General features: G+C 42.1%; 1 protein-coding gene across 1 annotated transcript in view; it reads right to left on the bottom strand.

Moving 5' to 3' along the window:
• E2F7 (E2F transcription factor 7) overlaps window positions 1-19,516 on the bottom strand; it is a 47,364-nt gene extending 27,848 nt beyond the window's left edge. The window contains exons 1-4 of the mRNA XM_027842455.1: window positions 19,433-19,516; window positions 18,794-18,886; window positions 11,325-11,600; window positions 4,070-4,238 (exon numbers count right to left, since the gene is read on the bottom strand). Coding sequence (XP_027698256.1) covers window positions 4,070-4,238; window positions 11,325-11,600; window positions 18,794-18,886 — 538 coding nt within the window. The 5' untranslated portion in view covers window positions 19,433-19,516. The remainder of the gene's footprint in view (window positions 1-4,069; window positions 4,239-11,324; window positions 11,601-18,793; window positions 18,887-19,432) is intronic.
• Between the last annotated feature and the right edge of the window lie 1,481 nt (window positions 19,517-20,997).

The raw sequence follows: 20,997 nt of genomic DNA, 5'->3' as shown, positions 1-20,997 counted from the left end.
CTGAGAAGGGGTCTCCACAGGCTTCAGACTGTCTAAAGGGTCCATGTCACAAAAGGATAAACACCTCAACTTGGAAAATAATACAAGGCTAAAAAAAGGTAATTGCTGTATTATTGTGTGAAGGAAAACCCTGAAATATTTTGTCCACATCTGGCGACCTTACCAAGCAGTACTGTTTTTAACCATTTGCTTGCTATTTTGTGAAAAGTTCAGTTTCGAAGGTCAAATAGCTACCCTTTGCCTTTTGTTCTCGTACCCTCTAGAGGAGCCTGAAGACAGAAAGCTTTTCTCCTGGTAGCCAGGCATTTTCTTTTGGATCCAAGTAATCCTTCTAATCCTGGTCATGACATTAGTTCTGCCATCGAGGATTTGCTCATGTTACCTTCCTCATGCTCCCCTTAGTCACTGATTAAGCTTTTCAAGAACCTCCCTCATCCCAATAGATTGATTACATCTCCTCTTCTGTGTGTGTGTGTGTGTGTGTGTGTGTGTGTGTGTTTTAAACATCAGCCAAAGAGAAATCTTATTCTTTTATTTTCTTACCCATCATTTCCATCTCGAATCCGTTACAGTAAAATCTCAGGAAAATGATGCTCATTCTACTGATTTGGTTTATGGTATCATTAATTTAGATTTTACAGATGAGGAAATTAAATCCTAAAAGTTTTAAGTGATTTGCTCAAGGTCAAACAAGTATTGAGCAGCAGAGCTAGGACTGGAACCCAAATCTAGTTAAAAACTTGGGTCTCCACTTGTATCCTCTATTGCCCATGCTATTACTTCTAATTAATCCTGAAGGCCCCCAGCTGGAATGAGCTTGGAGTCACAAGACCCGGGCTCAAAATCAGACTCTGATACTGGCTGTGTAGCTATGGATGGGTAAGATATTTAACTTCTTCAATGTCCCTGTCTATAAAATAGGTGATATTTGTACTCAGAGGGTTACTGTGAGGAAAGGGGCTTTTGTAATGAGGAAAGCACTACTGAGACATGACTAGTTGATCCCTCAGCCAAACGCTTGGTTGACGTTGAAGTAGCTCCTAGAACAGTCCCAGCACCCCACCTCGTCACCCCTACACTGTCTGTACATTGGGGACAGCACTCGAGCAGACTGGGGCTTCCTGGCCCACCTGGCTTCCCCTGCTTTGAGGCCCTTCTGTCAGCCGTGACAACCTTGTCGAGCTGGAAAGAGGTGTCATCTGTCTTCCAGCATCTGTTTCAATTGTACCAGCAGCTTTGGAGCCAGGTCTAATGGTAATGAGTTGTTGATCAGCTCTTTTCCTTCCCCACAACTGGAACTCAGCAAAGGACAGACTGGGACAGGCAGTGGCAGGAATCTGCAATGGGTCCCACTGGCCCCATTGTAGGAGTGTCTCCCTGCATTTTTTTTCCCTCAACGGGACATAGAGTCATTTAACCTCTGGGCTTAGGTGACCTAGATGGCTAAGGTTCGTTTTAGCTTTAGAAATACAAGAACTTTCCTTTCTCAAACCCTGCCCCCGATGCACCATTATGTTTCCAGTCTTGACAAAGGTCCATTCTTAAACCCAGTTACTGGCACCATCTTGCTTTCCCCTGCTGCCTAGTTCTGGGAAATGTCACCAACAGAGCCTAAAATTAATTGTCCCACATTGTCCTTACCCAGTAGTTTCTGCAATCCAGAAGCAGCATGGATTATCCTAGAAAAACTGGATCAACTTGAACAACAGCAACCAGGAAAAGGCGGCAAGACCCTCAAAGCTGATCTCAGGGATCACGTCCTACAGGAAACCTTTCCTATTTTCTAGTTGTCAGTAGTCTCCCTACTCCACCAACCTGAAGCTACTTTATTTCATATTTATTTATCTATGTTCATGTTATTTCCCTCCCACAGAGTACAAGCTCCTCGCGGGCAGGGACAACTTCATTTTTCGTCTTTGCCAAGCATAGAGTAGGCGACTAATTAATGCTTGTTGAAATTAAATTCAATTGGAAATACAATTTACAGCACAAGAACTGATAAAGGTTGCTAAATCTTGGAAGGCCTGGTCAGCAGGTTGCAAGGTTTATGGCTTCACTGACTAGATATGAAAGGTTTGTTTAGCTGATTTTTAAAGAACTCTTTTCTTCTCTGGTCTGTAGGTTTAATAGTCAGTACTGCTACAGGGAACACACAAACTCATTTTCTAGCCACTGCTATTACAGTTTAACATTTATTGCACGTCTGCAGTATGTTGGTGCTATGAAGACCCTATGATAGTACATGTCCACCAGGGGTCTCTATTTTAAAGCAGCAAGACCCATATATACTGTGCTTACATTATGCATACAGGTCCCACAGAAAGAACAGAGTCATTCGTTTTTCTCCTTTTGAATTTGAAATATTCCCCCCCACCTCACCCCCTCCCCCCGCCTTTCTAGTTTGTTACACTTGCTTTGGGAATTACAGGAAGAGTTTCAGACATAACATCCTCACTTCCCAAGCACCTGTGTGTATACCTTCCTCCCTTCCCCACCCCCTTTTTGATTCTCTTTTAAGTGCTGCCTTTCTCTTTTAGAGTATAAGGACCTCGAGGACAAGAATTCTTTTCTTTTTTGCTCATATTTTTAGCCCCAACACAGTACCTGGCATATGTTAAGTGCTTAATCAATGCTTGTTGCCTGCCTTAAAAGGAAAATAAAACCAACTTTGTGTCATGGGAGGGATGAGAAACAACAGATAAGAGAGAGCTCATGAGTCTTTCTCTCCAAAGTTTAAAGCAAAAAGGTGTTTCTGAAATGTGAGTCTTTCAGTGATGTAATGGGAAGAGCACAGGGTTTTGAATTAAGAGGATCTGGGTTCAAACCCTAGTGACCCTGCTCTTTTACCACCTATGTAACTTTGGGTAAGTCATTTAGCTGAGGTATAGTGGAAAGGATGAACTCTGACTCTGAAGTCAGAGGTCCTGAGTTCATATCCTTCCTTGGACACTAAGTGACCTTGGGTAAGTCACTGGGCTTCAGTTTTCATCTGTTAAGTGAGGGGATGGTTGGATTAGATGGCTTCTGATATTCCTTCCATCTCTAAATCTGTTTTTTCAACCTCTCTGGGCCTCAGTAAGTTTTGTTACCTGTAAAATGAGAAGGTTGGACAAGCTGATCTCTAAGCTTCCTTTCCAGCTCTAACTCCTAATGTTATTTCTAAAGCCCCTGCCTCATAATAGGTCTGTAAGCAGGTAGTATGGCATCCTTATTTTAAATATGGGGAAACTATGCCCTAGAGAGGTAAAACCAACTTATTCATGGCCAGACACTTAATAGTTGGAGCCAGAACTTGATCTCTAAGTTCTCAGGATCACAGACTTCAGATCCGGCAGAGTTCTTAGAGGCCCTCTAGTCTGAAGCTCATTTTACAGATGAAGAAACTGAGGCTCAGACAAGGATGGGCCTCTGCACACTTTCTATGATCTGAAGCTCAGCCCCGCCACACTCACTTCTAATACAGCTCAGCTCCTGATGTTCTGGACTTTTACACCCTATACAGGTACCTTCCTTACCTCTTTCCCTCCCTTTAGCTCCCTTTTATGTATTATGTTCCCCAAGAATGAAGCTCCTTGAAGGTAGGCACAGGGACTGTCTTTCTATTAAATTAGTATCCCCAGTGCTTAGCTCATATAAGTGTTTAACATTTATATTTTATATATGTTTAATCTAACCTTTCTACTTGAAATACTATAGTTACTATTGTTATCAAAGTTAAAAAAGAAAAAACTGACCTTCAGATTTCAAAGATGTGAAAAGCACATGTGTATAAAAGAACTGTAGTTAACAATGGTGGCCTCCTTCCACTTCAATAGTCAATAAACATTTATTAAACATCTACTGTGTGCCAGGCACTGTGCTAGGGGCTCTTCCAAGACAGCACTCCCCCCAAAAGACTCTCTCTTTCCATAATTAAAGAGATGCGACACAAAACTTGGTGGCAGTAGGAGAAAAGCCTATCTCCATGTATCACATTCATTATTTGCAATCTTTGAAGAGGTCTCAGTTTAAACGGACCCCATTTTTCTCTCCAGCTTCCCAAACACTCTCTAGTCCAGAGCATACCTACCCAGACTGGCGGCCACTTCATCCAGGGATATTGTCGTTTTCTCCGTGGATAAGGGGTAACTAGGATAGCGAGCCAGAAACTTTTGGCACAAGAGTCCTAAACTCTTCTGCTTTCTGCTTGTTCGATGCTTTTCAAATTCATTCACAGGGCCATCCCCAATAGCATCAAGCTACCGTGGGTGTGAGGGGAGGAGAGAAAAAAAAACAATCCATTAACATGTCAGAAGTGGAACCTTAAGGGGTAATAGGAATCTACAAGGAACAAAGAAAATCAGAAAGTTTTCCAGCTAACGCAGTTTTCTTTTTCTAATCTTTTTTGACTTATGCTTATTATCTTTTCTGGACTGGACTTGTGATTTCATTGGTATGGACAACTCCTAATGAGAAAACTCCTTCTATGCAGACCTGAAACATAAGAGTCTTGGAAAGTAGGGATCCAAGCCATTAAAAGTTAAGGGTCACACAGCCAGCAAGTGCCAGAGGGGAAGGGAATAATAAGCATTTATGTGGCATATATACATAATTCTATATATTAATTCTCTCTTTCTCTATGCTTATTATATACTTATATATAATGCCTACTATGGGCCAGGCACTGTGCTAAACACCTTTACAAATATTACCGCATTTGATCCTCAAAACAACCCTGTAATTAGACCCATTTTATCAGCAAACAGGTTAAGTGACCTGCCCAGGGTAACAACCAGCAAATGTCAGAGAGGAAGAGAATAAACATTTATATAGCACCTATTATGTGCTAGGCACTGTGCTAAGTACTTTTACAAATATTTTATCTCACCTGATCCTGCAAGGATCATAACAACCCTGCAAGGTAGGTGCTTTCATTATCCTCATTTTACAGTTGAAAAGATGTTAAAGTAACTTGCCCAGGGTAACAACACAGTCAGCAGATATCAGAGAGGAAGGTAAAGAAATAAGTATTTATACAATGCTTTTTGTGTGCCAGGTATTGTTTTAAGTACTTTTACAAATAATATCTCATTTGACCCTTACAAAAACCCTGGGAAGCAGGTGCTGCTGTTACCCTCTCCATTGTACAGATGAGGTTACTGAGGCAAACAGTAGTTAAGTGACTTGCCCAGGGTCACACAGCTAGCAAGTGTCTGAAGCGGGACTTGACCTCAGGTCTTTCTGACTTCATGCCAGCTCTCTATCCACTAGGACACACTGCCCTTTGACCCCTATCTTAAGCAAATTAAAATGATCCTCCTTTGCATTGTGAGGCTGAGTGAGCTAACACAGCTGGCTTTTTTTTTTTTTAAAAGAACAACTTTAATCAACTAATAGGTGGTTTAGCCTGTGTGATGTCTGGACTAGTTTGCCCGATTTCCAAGCTCAGGTTTCTTCCCTCCCTATGACCCAAATTCTGGCAAGTCAGCTCAGGCAAGCAGCATAAGTGTGAATGCCCACAGCCTGAGCGTGCTCCATTTTCCTCTAGGCTTGTCTTCTTCACAATGGCTTCGAGGTGCAACAGAAGAACTCCTCTGTCAGCCAGTCAGTCAACACACATTTACTAAATGCCTACTATGAGCCAGGCACTGTGCTAAGCAGCAGGGGTGCACAGAAAGTGGGTGCCTGCTCTTCAGGAGCTCAGTCTAATAGGGAAGATGACACACAAACAACTATGCACAAATGAGCTAGAGACAGGCCAAATTGGAAAAAACAGCAGGAAGGCACTAGAATTACGGGGGATTGGGAAAAGCTTCTTGTAGAAGGTGGGATTTTAGCTTAGACTTGAAGGAAAGCTCTGCTTAGGTTCTTGCTCTTGGAGGAATAAATCTATAGATATTGATACAACCTTTTCCCTTTACCAAAATGAACTCTCATGTTTAGCTACCCTTTTTCTATCTGACTGTGTTAAGAAACACAAAGCTGTAAGATGGGGATAACAATAGCACCTGCCTCCTTGGGCTACTGTGAGATTCAAATGAGATAACACATATGAAGCACTCTGCAAACCTACAAGTGCTATATAAATGCTTGTTTTTATTATTGTTCTTAGAAAGCTAACAACTTTAGAATGCTCATAATTAGTTAATGCATTTAAAGGGTCTTGTCACCAAAACAGGTTGCATAAAAACATTATTATTATAACAATAGGAGAGATAGCCACGGCCTTGTTGATAGAAAACTGATCTTGGAGCCAGGAAGTCCTGCCTCTGACATATCCTGGCTGTATGATCTGGGAAGGTCATTTAGACCTTTCAGCACTTAGGACAACTCTTTAAGACTCAGTTTCACAGACCAGACAAGGGAGAATCAGAACTCAAGAGTCCAGTGTTTGATAAAATGGAAAACACAGATTACTTATGAAAAAACCTCCCTATTTTGATAAAAACTGCAGGGAAAACTGGAAAGCAGTGTGGCAGAAATCAGGCTTAGACCAACATTGTACACCACATTCTACAATTTAGAAGACAGCATATACCTCTCATAGCTGTGGGTTGGCAATGTATTCTTAACCAAACAACGAATAGAGACATTTACAAAAAATAAAATAGATAAATTGATTATGTGAAATTGAAATGCTTCTGTACTGACAAAATTAATGCACCTAGGATAAGATGGGAAGCAGTTAAATGGGAAAAACAATTGTCACATCAAACTTTTCTCAGAAGGGTTTAGTTTCCAAGATATAGAAACAAATAACAGCTATATAAATATACACACACACATAAATATATAAATGTATGTGTATACACATACCCTGCCCCCTCCCCCCAAAGTCAATCCTCAATGCATAAAGGGTCAAAGGATATAAACAAACAGTTCTCAGAAGAACTGCGAACTATTAATAACCACATGAATGTTCCAAGTCACTAATAACTACAGAAATGAACATCAAAATAACTCCAAGGTTTTATCTCACATCCTACAAATTGGCAAGGATCACAAAATATGATAATAGAGTTAGAGAGGTTGTAGGAAGATAGGCACTCTGATGGATTATTGGTGCAGCTGTGAACTTTTTGGAAAGCAATTTGGAATTATCAAATAAAGTGATTAAAATGTCCATAAGCTTTGACCCAGAGATTCCATTATAAGGAGACCACCAATAAGAAGAAAGTGCTCATGGATACCAAAATATTTATAGCAGGACTTTTTTGTGATTACAAAGATCTGGAAACAAAGTAGATGCCCATTGATTGGGGAATGATATAAACAAATCGTGGCACATGAATGCAATGTAATATTACTGTGCTATAGAAATGATGGATGTGATGACTACAGAGAAGCATGGAAAGATCTAAATGAACTGATGCAGAGTGAAGTAAGCAGAGTCAAGAAAACAATATACACAATGACTATAACACGCACAATATGAATGTTACAAAATTATAAGGAACAAGCATGGCCTGAAAAAAGAGCAATGAGAAGACACTCCCACCAAAGTCCTTTGCAGAGATGGAAGGTCCATAAGTCTAACATACATATGTATGTTAGTTAGTGGACATATTTTCAGATTTTTTTAAATATGTGGATCACTTATGCTTATTTCTTCTTCTTTTTTTTAATCTTAAAAAAAAAAAAAACCCAAAACAACAATATATGTATAGTCTATATCAGATTGTGTGCTGTCTTGGGGAGGGAGGTGGACAAAAATTTAAAACTCAAAAGCTTACAGAATTGATTGTTGATAACTCAAAACAAATTAATAAAAAATTTTAAAAAATCAAGTATCATATGGGATGGGCTCTCTGGGAGGGGAAAACTTAGGTGGTGTTAAAAACAAGAGACATCAATAAAAACTTATTAAGGAAGAAGACTAAGTTCTAGAGAAGGTATAGACCTACACTAATAAGAGTTTCCTTTCTGAGAGTTTCCTATACTAATGAGATTACCAGGCTATTTCCTATCTCTCACTATTTTTATACAGAGCATTTTATCCTGAGGATCAGGGGAATAATGGCGAGTCAGTTAGACACACATTCTCACTGGCAGTCTCAGGTAACTTCAGTGTGGGGCAGTAGAAAACTGGCTGGATTTGGAGTTAGCAGATCTAGGTACAACTCCCAGCTCTCTCTCTCTCTCTCTCGCACCTGTGTGACCCTAGGCAGGTCATTTATTTTCTCTGGGTCTCAGTTTCCTCATCCGTAAGATGAGAGAGTTGGACAAAGTAGTCTGTAAAGCCCTTCGAGCTCTACAACTGTGGTCATAAGAGTGTAGTGTAGTGGATAAAGGGCTGGTTCTGGAGTCAGGATGCCTTAGTTTTTAAGTTGAACCTTTGACATATACTGGTTGTATAAGTCTATGGTGGAGAGAATTCCCTCATCTGAAGTGCCCTACCCTGATGAAATCACAGGTCTGGAACACCGCCCCCCCCCCCAAAAAAGGTTAATATTATTTCATTAGCTAGTGCTAGATATGAAGTAGCTTTAGTAATATTTAAATTTAGTAAAATTTAGAAAAATGCAGTTCTTTTGATTCTAGGAATAGTGCTGGATGATCATAACTAGGGTTTATTAATTTTATATGTTGAAAAATGTTTCTTATATCCCTGGAGGCACACCCTTGATTTTGTGTTCCATTAACACACGCATGAACTCTGAAATTCCTTTTTGATCATAATCTTTTATCTTTCCATCTCTCTCATGATTCACTTCTCCTTAACTTGTTCTCTGTCCTCACTATGACCTCCAAATCCTCCACCCCTCAGTTCTTTCCCAGGCGTGATGGCTACACTGTACTGCACTGGCTACACTCTTCCTCCTTTCCTATCCTGACCCCTTGGTGAACCAGTTCCACTTTCTTATCTCAAATTTCTTGCCCCCTTCTCCTATGGCACACATGGCCAAAGCCCAAACCTGCATTACTTCTCACCATTTTTTTCCTTGGTTCCTAATCATATGTAATACTGAATGGAGCTGAGGGAAGTTACAAAATGGGGCTCACTGGATCCACCACAAATTTATATGACCTAACCTCAACTGGTCTCTCATTGTACCAAGGTGATCCTTCTACTCCTCCCTAATTGATTCTCTTTCACTTCTCTCTCTCTCTCTTTTTTTTGGGGGGGCTAGGCAATGGGGTTAAGTGACTTGCTCAGGGTCACACAGCTAGTAAGTGTTATGTGTCTGAGACCGAATTTGAACTCAGGTCCTCCTGAATCCAGGGCTGGTGCTCTATCCACTGCGCCACCTAGCTGCCCCTCTCTTTCACTTTTCAAAGAAGCTGTTCCAAACCTTTCTCTCTTCTCTGGCCTCTAATGGTACCCCTTACACACTTGCTCTCTTTACTGAGGCCACGATCTCCTAATTTTCTCTTTTCTCAACCCTTGGACATAATTCCCCACTATTTCCTCTTCCACTCCAGCCTCTGATGGCATGGCTTTGACTTCTTGACACCTACCCTGTAATCCCATCTTTTCCAGTATTCCCAAGAAAAATACCTTTCTATTTTTGCTCCTTCCCTCCCTCCTTGCTAATCTTCAATCTCTCCCTGGCTACTGGCTCCTTCCCTGCTGCTGACAAACATATCAACAAATTCCAGTTCTTACTTCACTTGATCCTACTATATTTTCCCTCCTCCTTCCAGCTAAATTCCTTGAAAAAAAAAATCTATACTCAATGGCTCCACTTTTGTTCCACTCTGTTCTGCAATCTGGTTTCTGACCTCATTTTTCAGCCGAAACTACTGTCTTCAAAGTCAGTAACAAGCTCTTAATGGACAAATCCAATGGCCTTTTCTTAATCCTCATTCTTCTCTGCAGCCTTTAATACTATTGACCAAGCTCCCCTTGAGGATATTCTCTGGATTTTTGTGATCATGCTCTTGATTCTCCTCCTACCTGTCTGTTCCTTCTCAGTCTCCTTTGCTGGATCTTCTTCCATGTCCTGCTAACTATAGGTATCCCCTCTTTTTTCCCTATACTATGTCACTTGGTGATCTTATTAGCTCCTATGTAGCTGACTGCCAGATCTCTATAGATCTATCCTATCCCTTAGCTTTCCCCCGAGCTCCCGTCTTCTATCACTAACTGTCTAATAGACATTTTGAAATGACTATTCCCTAGGTATCCCAAACTCAACATGTCTAAAACAGAACTTTTCATCTTTCCCCCCAATCCTACCCCTCTTTCTACGCTTACTACTATCAAGGATTCCACTATACTCAGGTTGGCAGCCATGGCATCACTTGCTCAGCCCATATATCCAGTCAGTTTCCCAATCTTGTCATTTCTACCTTTTCTCACATCTCATATACTTATGATTCACAGACATGTAATTTCCCTTTACTCACACAGCTGCCACTTGTGTTCAGATCCTCTTCATCTCTGCTCTGGATTATTGCATTAGCTTTCTAATTGGTCTCCCCATCTCAAGTCTTCCTCCACTTCAACCATTAAAGCACTTTCCTAAGCTGTAGGTCTGCCCACGTTAGCGTATAGCAGAGATGAGATATGAACTCAGACCCTCATGATTGTGAGGACAACTCTATTTACTAAGGCATGACTGCCTTTCAAATTCTCTCAATGAGCAAATGGTTAAAAAGAGGAGGAAAACCTTATGCTCTCTAAGTTGGCACACCTCTGCCTGTTCACCTATAGCAGCCAAGTGGTACAGTGGGTCGATAAGTCTGAGGACCTAAGCTCAATTTCCACCTGCGTCACCTATGTGACCACAGGCAAGTCACTGGGGTTTCCTCAGCTAGGGGGCACAGTGGAGAGAACACAAGTCCTGCTGTCAAGAAGACTCATCTTCCTGAGTTCAAATCTTGCCCCAGACACTTACTAGCTGTGTGACCCTAGGCAAGTCACTTAGCCCTGTTTGCCTCGGTTTCCTCATCTATAAAATGAGCTGGAGAAGGAAATGGCACACCACTCCAGTATCTTTGCCAAGAAAACTTCAAGTGGGGTCATGAAGAGTCAGACACGACTGAACAACAATAAAATGGGGATTGGACGCTAGATCTGTGAGCCTGTGGCCAGGCGACATCTAAGCCCTAGAGGCACACAGTAGGCATGTACTACCTACGATTACCTTCTAAGTTCATGATAAATGCTTTATCCTAATTATTTCACAATCAATTTCAAATCCAGTCTTGTACACTTACTATCTGTCTGACCTTGGATAAATCACTTAACCACTATCTGCCTCAGTTTCCCCATATAGAAAAATGGGGATAATAATAGCACCTACTTCCCAGGGTTGCTGTGCGGATGAAACGAGATGTTTGTAAAGGACTCTGCAAACCTTGAAGCACTAAATAAATATCGGCGATTACCATTAAGTTACCTGCAGTGAGTCTGAGAATGCATCATCCTTGTTTTCAATTGGTCTGAACAGCTCCTTCTTCTTTTCCCGGTCTCTCATGTCAGGACTAGCTGCACTAATGAGCATCTTCAGGTTAGCTGTAGGGGTCCAGGGCTCTGCCTGAGGCCGGTCAGCAAACTTAACTGGTGTAATTGGATTTATTTCGGGTGTGTAGGTTTTTTGCTTCGATAAATCAATCGGTTCATTTTTCATTGGCGTCTTTGGGGCCATCCTGGATCGATCAACAAATATATTTTCCTATTAAAGAGAGAGATTGTTTAGTGACGATAGGCCAAGTGAGGAGAATGGCTAACCAGCTGTGGTTATAAACAGGTTACTTAAGATGTCCATCATTAACACGGACATGAAAATAAAAACCGGCCCACAGGCCAAACAAATTGAACAAAAATTAGTGAGAGGGGTTAATGGGAGTTAAACATTGGGTCAGGTGAGAAATTCTGCCCAACCAGTTGCTTCTCCTAATTCTTATTTAGTTTGATTTTCATGGGATTTCCACGTGTGAGGGAACCCCTCAGTGTATTTGCTACCGATAGATGCTTATAATAGGGCGGGAGGTAGAAGGGCATGGAGACAGTCAGAGTCAGTGTGGGAGGAGTCAATAAAATTTCCATGGGTCACGTGCTTTTTTTTTTTTTAAATGTTATTTGTTGGTGTGGGGGGAAGCTCTGAGGTGCATGCCTTTGTATTCCAAGTATGTAGTAGTGCAAATGGAGCCCCTGTTGGTTGCACAGAACTGAACCCAAGGACACACCAAATTTCAAGTCTTTTGACATGTCAGCTCATGTTAACTCTTCAGAAAGTTGTTTAGAAAGGAAAAAAAAAAGGCCTATGGGCCTTGATTAACAAAGAACATTTCAAACACTGGCTTTATCCTGATTTGCATTCTATTATCTGTGCATATATATCTCATTTACTTTCCCATCAGACAGTAAACTGCTGGAGGACCATGTCTTTGCATAATAATGCGTAACAGGTTTATAAATTTGGGGCTAGAGGTATCTGAGAAGTCAGAGCACTAGGGAGCAGACTTTGGACTTAGGAATGAAGAAGATGAGTTCAAATCCTGCCTCTGATACCTACTAGCTATGTAAACCTGGGCAAGTCATTTAATTGTCAGTGCTTCAGTTTCCTTATCTGTAAAATGGAGATAATAATAGACCCTTTCAAATGAGATAACATGTAAAGTGCTTTGCAAACATTAAAATGCTATATAAGAGCTAGTTATTACTATTCTTATAATCTGGTCCAATCCTTTCATTTTATAGAAGAGGAAAATGAGTAAGTAAATTATCCAAGGGTACAGAAGTCATAAATGGCAGAGTCAGGATTTGAACCCAGAACTGGAGCAACCATAGCAATTAAAAAAAACCAAACATTAACAAGATAATATATCTTATTATATTATATTAATAAGAACACCATTTGAAGGTGCAGAAGATTATCTGTTTGGAGAACCTGGGGCTTCATCCTGCTCCAGACAGTAGTCATTGTTAGAGATGTGCCTCTTACCATCCCTCCAGACCCAAACAACAACAGAAGGGTAGAGAACTGAAGGTGGGAATTTCTCCTATGGCAGCAGAAGTCATCATAGGACCAGGAACCACGGCATGGTATTATCTCTTTATAAATGAGTCTCTGCCAACGTGCTAACCCAATAAAATCAAACAGAAATGGATCTAGTAGGTAATTCCCAAATATTCTGTTGTTGTAAAATGAGCTGGAGAAGGAAATAGGAAACTACTCCAGCATCTTTGCCAAGAAAATCCCAAATGGGGTCACTGAGTTGGAAACGACTGAAATGAGACAACACTAGGCAATCCCCAAATATTAAGATCACGCATTTAAAGCTAGGAGGGAACTTCATCCCCTTGTTGTTTGACATATGAGGAAACCGAGGCCCAAACAAGTTAAGTGACCTGCCCAAGGTCACAAAGATGGCGGAGATCTGAATCTAGGTCCTGGGACTCCAAATTCAGTATTCTTCCCATTGGTCCATGCTGCCTCCCAAGTCAGTATCAGTGATGCTATACAGTGGGGACAAGATCACAAGACCTCCAAATATCATAAAGATGAGGGGAAAGAGTAGAAATGTCAAACCGTTTCTGAAGCTGTACAACCTGTTCTCCCTGAAATGAACTCATCGTAGGTGAAAAATTGAGAAGATGCCGGGTATATCTTTATCACGCCCCAAACAAAGGTATTTAAGGAGAACAGAGTCCAGCCTTTTCTTTTTTCTTCTGAGACATCATCAGAACAAAGTCATAGCTAGCTGCCTTTGCTGTTTTGGGGGAGGCTGGCAAGCCATCTCTTCAGCTGATGACAAATGTTATTTGGACTGGAGACTGCTAACCCCTGTTACTGTCCATCTCCTTATGCCTAGACATAATAGTTAGAGTAATGAGAATAAAACTCAATGCTTATATGGAGCTTGGTGGCTAACAAATTGTTTTGCCATAACCTTATCTTTCTTTATCCAAGACATATTGATATTCCCATTATGTAGAGGAGGAAACAGAGGCTTAAAGGTTAAGTGATGTGTCCAAATTAAGAAGAACTAGAATTCCAATACAAACCTTCCATCCAAGGCCACTGCTCTTTCCACTACATTACCATACTTTTTTTTTGAACAAAAGTTTATCTAGAATGGTCCTGAAAAATGGAGAAGATTGAAGTCCTCTTATGTCTATCCCAAATTGTTCTTGTTTACATCTATTTCTTCATTATCACCACTAATGTCCTTGATACCGTCAAGTGATTCAACAGCAGAAATAGACATTTTCCCCCAGTGGAAGTAACACTCAAAAGGATGCATTACCATCTGTTTTGCTACTGTACCCTAAGGTCTTTCCAGACAGCTTACGGTTGAAACCTCTTATGTTTTGTTACCTATTATTATAGGGGTTCTTTATCTTTTTATGTCATGGGTCCCTTTGGCAGTCTGGTAAAGCCTATAGACCCCTTTTCAGAATGATGCTTTGTTGCCCATGTTAAACAATGGAAAGAAATGCTAAATTTTAGTTACAGATTAGTGAAAATAAAGATGAATTTTTTTTCTAACAGACTCCTTGAAATCTATCAAGGGGGCCCTGAATCTCAGGTTAAGAATCCCTTCCCTATTAGATATGAGCAGGGATCATCTTCCTTTTTTTTTTTTTCCTACCTGTAATCCCCAGTGCTTAGCATATTGCTTTGCAGACCGTGACTAAAAATTATTTTTTTCATTTATTCCTTGTTTTTTTTTTAAAGCCCAGAACCATAGTATTAGGAGTGGGAACTTTGCAGGAAGAAACTTCTTCTTCTCCTGTTATAGATAGATATTTGTTCTGCATCTTTGGAGTTGTTAAGAGTCACCTGGAGTACTGAGAGGTCAAGGGACTTGCCATACAGTCTTTATGTATCAGAGAATTTGAATCCAGGTCTTCCTCACTTTATATTGACTCTCTATCCCCTACTCCATACTGTTTCTTTTACCTAACTTTAAACAGACATATAATACCTGATTATCTTCTCTCTTCATGATATCCTGGCTTATAGCTAATTATTAACTCATCCTTTAATACTTTCTTCTTGAGGTTGAATAATCCCAACTCATGAATTCTATTTTCTAGCATTTTCACAGCACCTTTTTGGGTCCTTCTCTTTTGGTTCCATTATACTGTGACTTCCTCTAGGGCAGGGGCTGTCTTTGGCCTCTTTTTGTAACCCCATTGCTTAGCATAGTGCCTGGCATATAGTAGGCACTTAACAAAATGCTTATTGACTGACTGGTTAAAATATGCAAGCTCAATCTGACATTGCACTGGTAAGGAGAGATCTTTATCAAGACTGAATATAGTGAGAAATGCCTTTTTCTAATCATTTGACAAAAAAAAGTTACTGAGCAAGAAAGCAAGCAAGCAAAACTCTTGAGTACTGATTTATAGTCTCAGGCTTTACCGAGGAAATCAACAGATCCTTTCCAGTTTTTAGAAACTTATCTTCCCGCAATTCAATTGAACAAACATTTATTGAGTGTCTATTATGGGCCTTGCCCAGAAGTGGGATACAAAGACTGAAACCTAAATGATCTCTGACCTTGAAGAGTTTACTTATTTTGGTGGGGGCAGGGGTGGGTAGAACAACAATTACAAAGTTAAGTAGATAGAAAAATATATACAAAGTAATTTGGGGGGGGGGCAGGAAACGATTCTAGGCAAGAGAGCTTTGGAGGACAATGACAAAGGGTAAGGATGTGAAATATTATGTATGGGGGCTGTAATTGACCAGTTTGGTTGAATGTAGAGTTTGTGAATGAATCAATTTGGAAAAATAGGTTGGACTCAAGATTGGGCCCAGCCTGGAGTCAGAAGAGTTCAAAATCCCACCTCAGATAACTAGCTTTGTGAACGTAGGCAACTCACTTAACCTGTCTGCCTCAGTTCCCTCATCTGTAAAACAGGGATATTATTAGCACCTACTTCCCAGGGTGGGTTGTGAGGATTAATGAGACAATAACCATAAAGTGCTTAGCGCTTCGGAGGCACTTAACAAATGGTTGTTTCATTCCTTCCAAAACAATGAAATTTATATTTTAACCTGGAGGCGCCTGAGAGCCATTGAAGTGTTTTGGGCAGATAGCGTGGGCATGGTCAGACCAGTGCTTTAGGAATATAATTTGGCTGCTATGTAAAGACGGATTGGAGAGAGGAGACGCTTTAGCATCAACTTATTTAGATATCCTTAAAGACTTTGAACTCATGTATTTTCTTTTATTTCATTTCTGTCTGCATACAGTTTAGGTAATAAAAAAAATGTTCCCTTAAGGAATACAATTTTGGGATATTTTCCTTCCTTGAGAAAAGAGTGTGCCCTTAAAAACAATGGACTTGGTTTAGTGCCAGCTTTGTGGTGTGACTGAGGTGAGTCATCCCTTTTCTAAGCCTGTTTCTTATCTCTAAAATGGACAGAATATTTGCCCTCTTTCCCAGGGATGTTTAGAAGAGAAAATGAGATAATAAATGTGAAAGTACACAGTCAACTCTAAGCTTTATGTAAACATATCGTATTCTAATCATCCTCCTTCCTTACAAAAACTAGTCAAGGGGTATGAAGAAATAACATGCAAAAGAATTAAATTTATCATCTTATAAACTTCAAAATAATGGCAGAATATCATGTGCTTTTCTTAAAAAACCCTACTTATAAGATCAATAGCTGAAAAGGACCTTAACAAGAAATCTAGTTTAATACCCTCATTTTACAAACAAGAAAACTGAGACTTTGGAATGGAAAGCTATTTTGTCCACTATGACCCAGGTAATAAATGCCAAGAACCAATATTGGAACTCAGGTCCACCTGGTCCAAATCTAGTGGGCTTTCCATGAGCACAGATTTTGAGCTGGAAGAGACCTTAGAAGTCAGTTTAGTCCAATTTCCTCATTTTACAGATGAAGAAACTGAGACTCAGGTTAAGTGACTGCCCCATAGACACAGAGTGAGGAAGTATTGGAAGAAGGACGGAACCCAAGTTTTCCTGAGTCCAAGCCCAGCACTCTATCCCTATGCTACACCTCTCTCACCAATGGGCACCACACCTGCCAACACATTGCTACTGGAGGATAAAGTGCTTATTAGCCAATTGCTCCTTAAAAACCTATTAAGTCAGTTTCATTATTATTGCTAAATCTAAATATAAGGTCAAATAAGCCATGAGAAGCTAAGTGACTTAACCACAATTAAAGAAATGGCTAAGTCTAGATTAAAATTCAGTTTTTAAAATTTGACTTAGCACCAAAACGGGTTAGTTTAGATGACTTCTAAGCTAACTCTTACTATAAAAATCCTATGAACTAGGACTATTTGCTTGCTTCTGCCTAAAATGCACAGCAATTCATCAACTAACAAGGTATAATTCATGGCTTATAGCATCTCTGGTTGTTCAGAGGCAGTGGATAGAGCACCGGACCTGGTGTCGAGAAGACCCGAGGAGTAAGAATCCAACCTCAGTTACTTACTAGCTGTATGACCCTGGGCAAGTCATTTAAGCCTGCCTCAGTTTCCTTATCTGTAAAATGAGTATGATAAATGCATCCACCTCCTAAGGTTGTTGCAAAGATCCAATAAGATGCTATTTGTAAAGTGTTCTGCAAAACTTACAATGCTTTATAAATGCTAGCTATTAGTGTAGTTACTAGCCAGAGGACAGTGCTATTGAGACCAAGGTCTTGGATGCTATTACCACAAGGGCCAATTAGCTTTATCTTGCTTCATGGATACACAGAGCATCGTTAAGCCCAGCCGGTTACTGCATAATAAAAGCAGTAATAGCTCATGTTTATATATTGATTTAAAGTTTGCAAAGCACTTTATATATCTCAGTTAATCCTTACAACAACCCTGTGAGGTTAATATTACCCCATTTTTACAGCCAAGGAAATCGAGGCTCTGAAAAATTAAGTTACTTATTCAAGGTAACACAGCTAGTGCCTGAAGTGATATTTGAACCTGGGTCTTCCAGATTATACTTTATCCACCATCACACCTCTTGGTATAGGATATAGCTGGCTCAGTGCAAATCTATCATCACAACTGTAAGAATTCAAGTTGCCTGCTAGAGTCCATTAACTTGTATTCTTCTGTTGACAGTACCAGTATCACTATGGGTAGAATGGAAAATGTCTGTTTGAGACGTGCTTGTTGATTGTTATAAGAACAGCTTACATTTCAAATATCCAAACACCAATGAGATGTAACTTAGCTGGTAGTAACTGAAATAGCATTCCAGTATGATACAATACAAGTTATCTAAGTTCAGATTTCACCTTTGATGATTATTACTTGTGTGACCTTGGGTATGACACTTAACCTAATGGAGCCTCAGTTTCCCCATCTACAAAGGGAAGGGGCTGGACTAGACCTTAGCTTAGCTCCCTAATTAGAAATCCAGTGACTTGTATTTGCTGCTCAAATAAGCCTAGCTTAGTGGGTACATATTCCTAAATATTCAATGATGGTGGAGAAAAGTTTATCTACAGTGGTTGGCAGGTTTTGCTTTAAAAAATGACTCTAATTGCAACTTTTTGGAGAATACTGACATTGTATTCATAGCAATATTGGATATTGAAAGCACGTGGGTTTCCTCATTTGCCAAGAATTTACTAACACCGACCTTCAAGTGAGGTATAGTTGAAGGAAAAACACTAAAGCCAAGCTGGATTTACTTGAAACACAAGTCACACCATATGATTATAGACAGAGCTAGAAGGGTATCTTACAGGTCGGATCTTGTACAACATCCTCATTTTTACAGACCTGGAAACCCAGGTTTCAGAAAAGTTAAGTGACTTGTCCAAGGTCACCAAGGAGTGAGTTAAGTGGCCCAGCCTGGATTTGCTGACCACAGTGGTATTAAAGGCGCTGGTTATGAATCTTAAAATATTTCTGCACTTACCTTTTGTGCATTTTCCCCATCTTCAATCACAAATTCTAGCCTGGGCTGCCTGGGGCTGATCAGGTCTTGTAGTGTTAAACAGTTGACCTCCATCTGTAAGTTGCAATTACGCAAGAAAAAGAAATTTTAGAATTTGGGAAAATAATCGTGTTCTTTTGCAAGCATTCCTCCCTGCCGATCACCTTCCCTCCTCCTCCATCTCAGGTTCGCCCGTGCAAACGTCTAAAGAGCGCTCAAATACCTCAGAAAACGCGCGAGGGAAACGAACCCGGGGCAACTCGAATACAAGGAGGAAAAAGCAGCGGTAGACCCGGGGCAGGGGGAGGGGGGCAAATCTGTCAGGGAGCCCCAGGGTCTTCCCGGTCAGTTAATTTTGGCGCAAAGTACTGCTGAGGGGCACAGAACTTTCGGGCACCGCGGGTGCCTTCGGCTACGAGCCCGGTGCCTTCCGGGGCTTCTGGAGGACAGCCCCCCAAGGATGAGGTCTCTAAGGGGAGCCCCCACTCCCAAAATGCGGGGAGCGCGGGAGCAGCCGTGACTGGGGCTCGGTCGGGGCACCTCAGCCCCCCGGCCGCGGTCTCTTCCCCTCCACGGGGGGCGCCCTCCGAGCCCCCCGCCAAGCCCCGGGGCGCCGCTTACCGCCCTCCTTCCCAAGGAGGCTCCCTCCTTCCCTCCGCAGGAAGCGGGGCTGCTCAGCGGAGGCGCATCGACCTTGACCACGGGCGCAGGAGGGCGAGCGCGGCGCCCCCACAGCGAGGCGAGCCCTGCCCTGCCCGGCCAAGCCCCCGTGCCCGCACCAAGCGCCGATCCCGACTGCGGCGCCGAGCTGCCCCGGCCCCGCTAAAGCGCTGGGTTCTGGCGCCTTGAGACGGAATGCGAGGCTCCAGCCAATGGGCGGCGACCGGAGGGGGAGCCCCGCGGGAGAGCCCGCCAATCCCGAGAGCCCGGAGTGTTGGCGCTCCGCTCGGCGCGTCCCGGCTCCGGACCCGCCCAATTGTTGCCGATTCGCTCCCCTCCCCCTTCCGGGTACCTGCGAGACGTCAGGCGGCGGGAGGGGGCGGGGCCGCGCGCCGAGGCAATTTCTGCCCGGGCCGGGCGGGGCCACCGCGGGAAGCGCCCCAGGGGTGTGGGGAGGGGGCGAGGAGGGGAGGGGGAGCGGAGGGAGAGCGCTTCTTTTGTCATGCATAAAAGGCGGCTCCGGGGCCAGCCAATTAACGGGCAGCTGAGCAGATGGAGCCGCGAAAAACGATCCCCCAGTCCCCGGGATGCTGAAGGCGGGTCTCCTCCCTGCAAACAACCACCTGCTTGGAAAGCCGAGGCGCCCGGGCTTGTTCGGGCACGATCCGAGCCCGGCTCCAGGAGGCACGAGCCCCAGTTGCCACTTTGGGCTGGTAGCAGATGGCGAGGCAGTTAGGGGGATAAAGGAGACCCACGGGGAAGCTGGGGGGTGGGAGGGGGTGGGGTTCGTGCTGCACCGCACTCAACCGCGGGAAATGTTGATTAGCGTGGCTCTAATTTCGGCACTTGTTAACGCCGCGCCCCAGCCCCCTGTACCTGTGAAACAAGTTTTCAGGGAACTTGAATGGTGGGCCACAATTCAGAAAAATAGACATCCATGGTATTATCTCTGTTAGATATTCTCAGTCCCCAAATCCGCATTTATCTTTCAAAACATGAACACTGGGAGTCATTTTATTTTATTTCTTCCTGACCCTTGCTGAGAAGCGGGGACATCTTGGGGCAAACGACTGATCTGTTTCATGAGAAAGTTTGGGGGCACAGAGCCTGGCTGAATAGAAGAGGGTTCTTGACTTGGTGCTGTATTTCCTCCGTAGATACTGTTAGGTTAATGAAATCCAAAGGAAAAGAAAGCTTGGAAAGGATACAAACTTTGTAACCTATTTAGAAAGTAAACAGTCAATTAAGTATTAATTAAGGTTCTACTATGTAGCAGGAACTGTGAGTGTTGGAGAAAAAAATCCATACCCTCAAAGGGCTTACATTATATTGGGAAACAACATATGCACAGATCGGGACATATAAAAGACACATAAAGTAAATAAAAGGTGGATGGGGGAATCTTCCACCTCCCTAACCCCAAACCAACCTTGAAGCCAAATGCCAATAGTGCTAAGGTGCCAACAGGGGCAGGCCTCCTTCACAGAGGACTTTCTCTTTCATTTTCTATCCTCTTTCCCAATTTG

This window comes from Vombatus ursinus, unplaced genomic scaffold (assembly GCF_900497805.2).
Source record: "Vombatus ursinus unplaced genomic scaffold, bare-nosed wombat genome assembly UNPS02014874.1, whole genome shotgun sequence".
Lineage (NCBI taxonomy): Eukaryota > Metazoa > Chordata > Mammalia > Diprotodontia > Vombatidae > Vombatus > Vombatus ursinus.
This window is presented reverse-complemented; position numbering and strand designations above follow the sequence as displayed.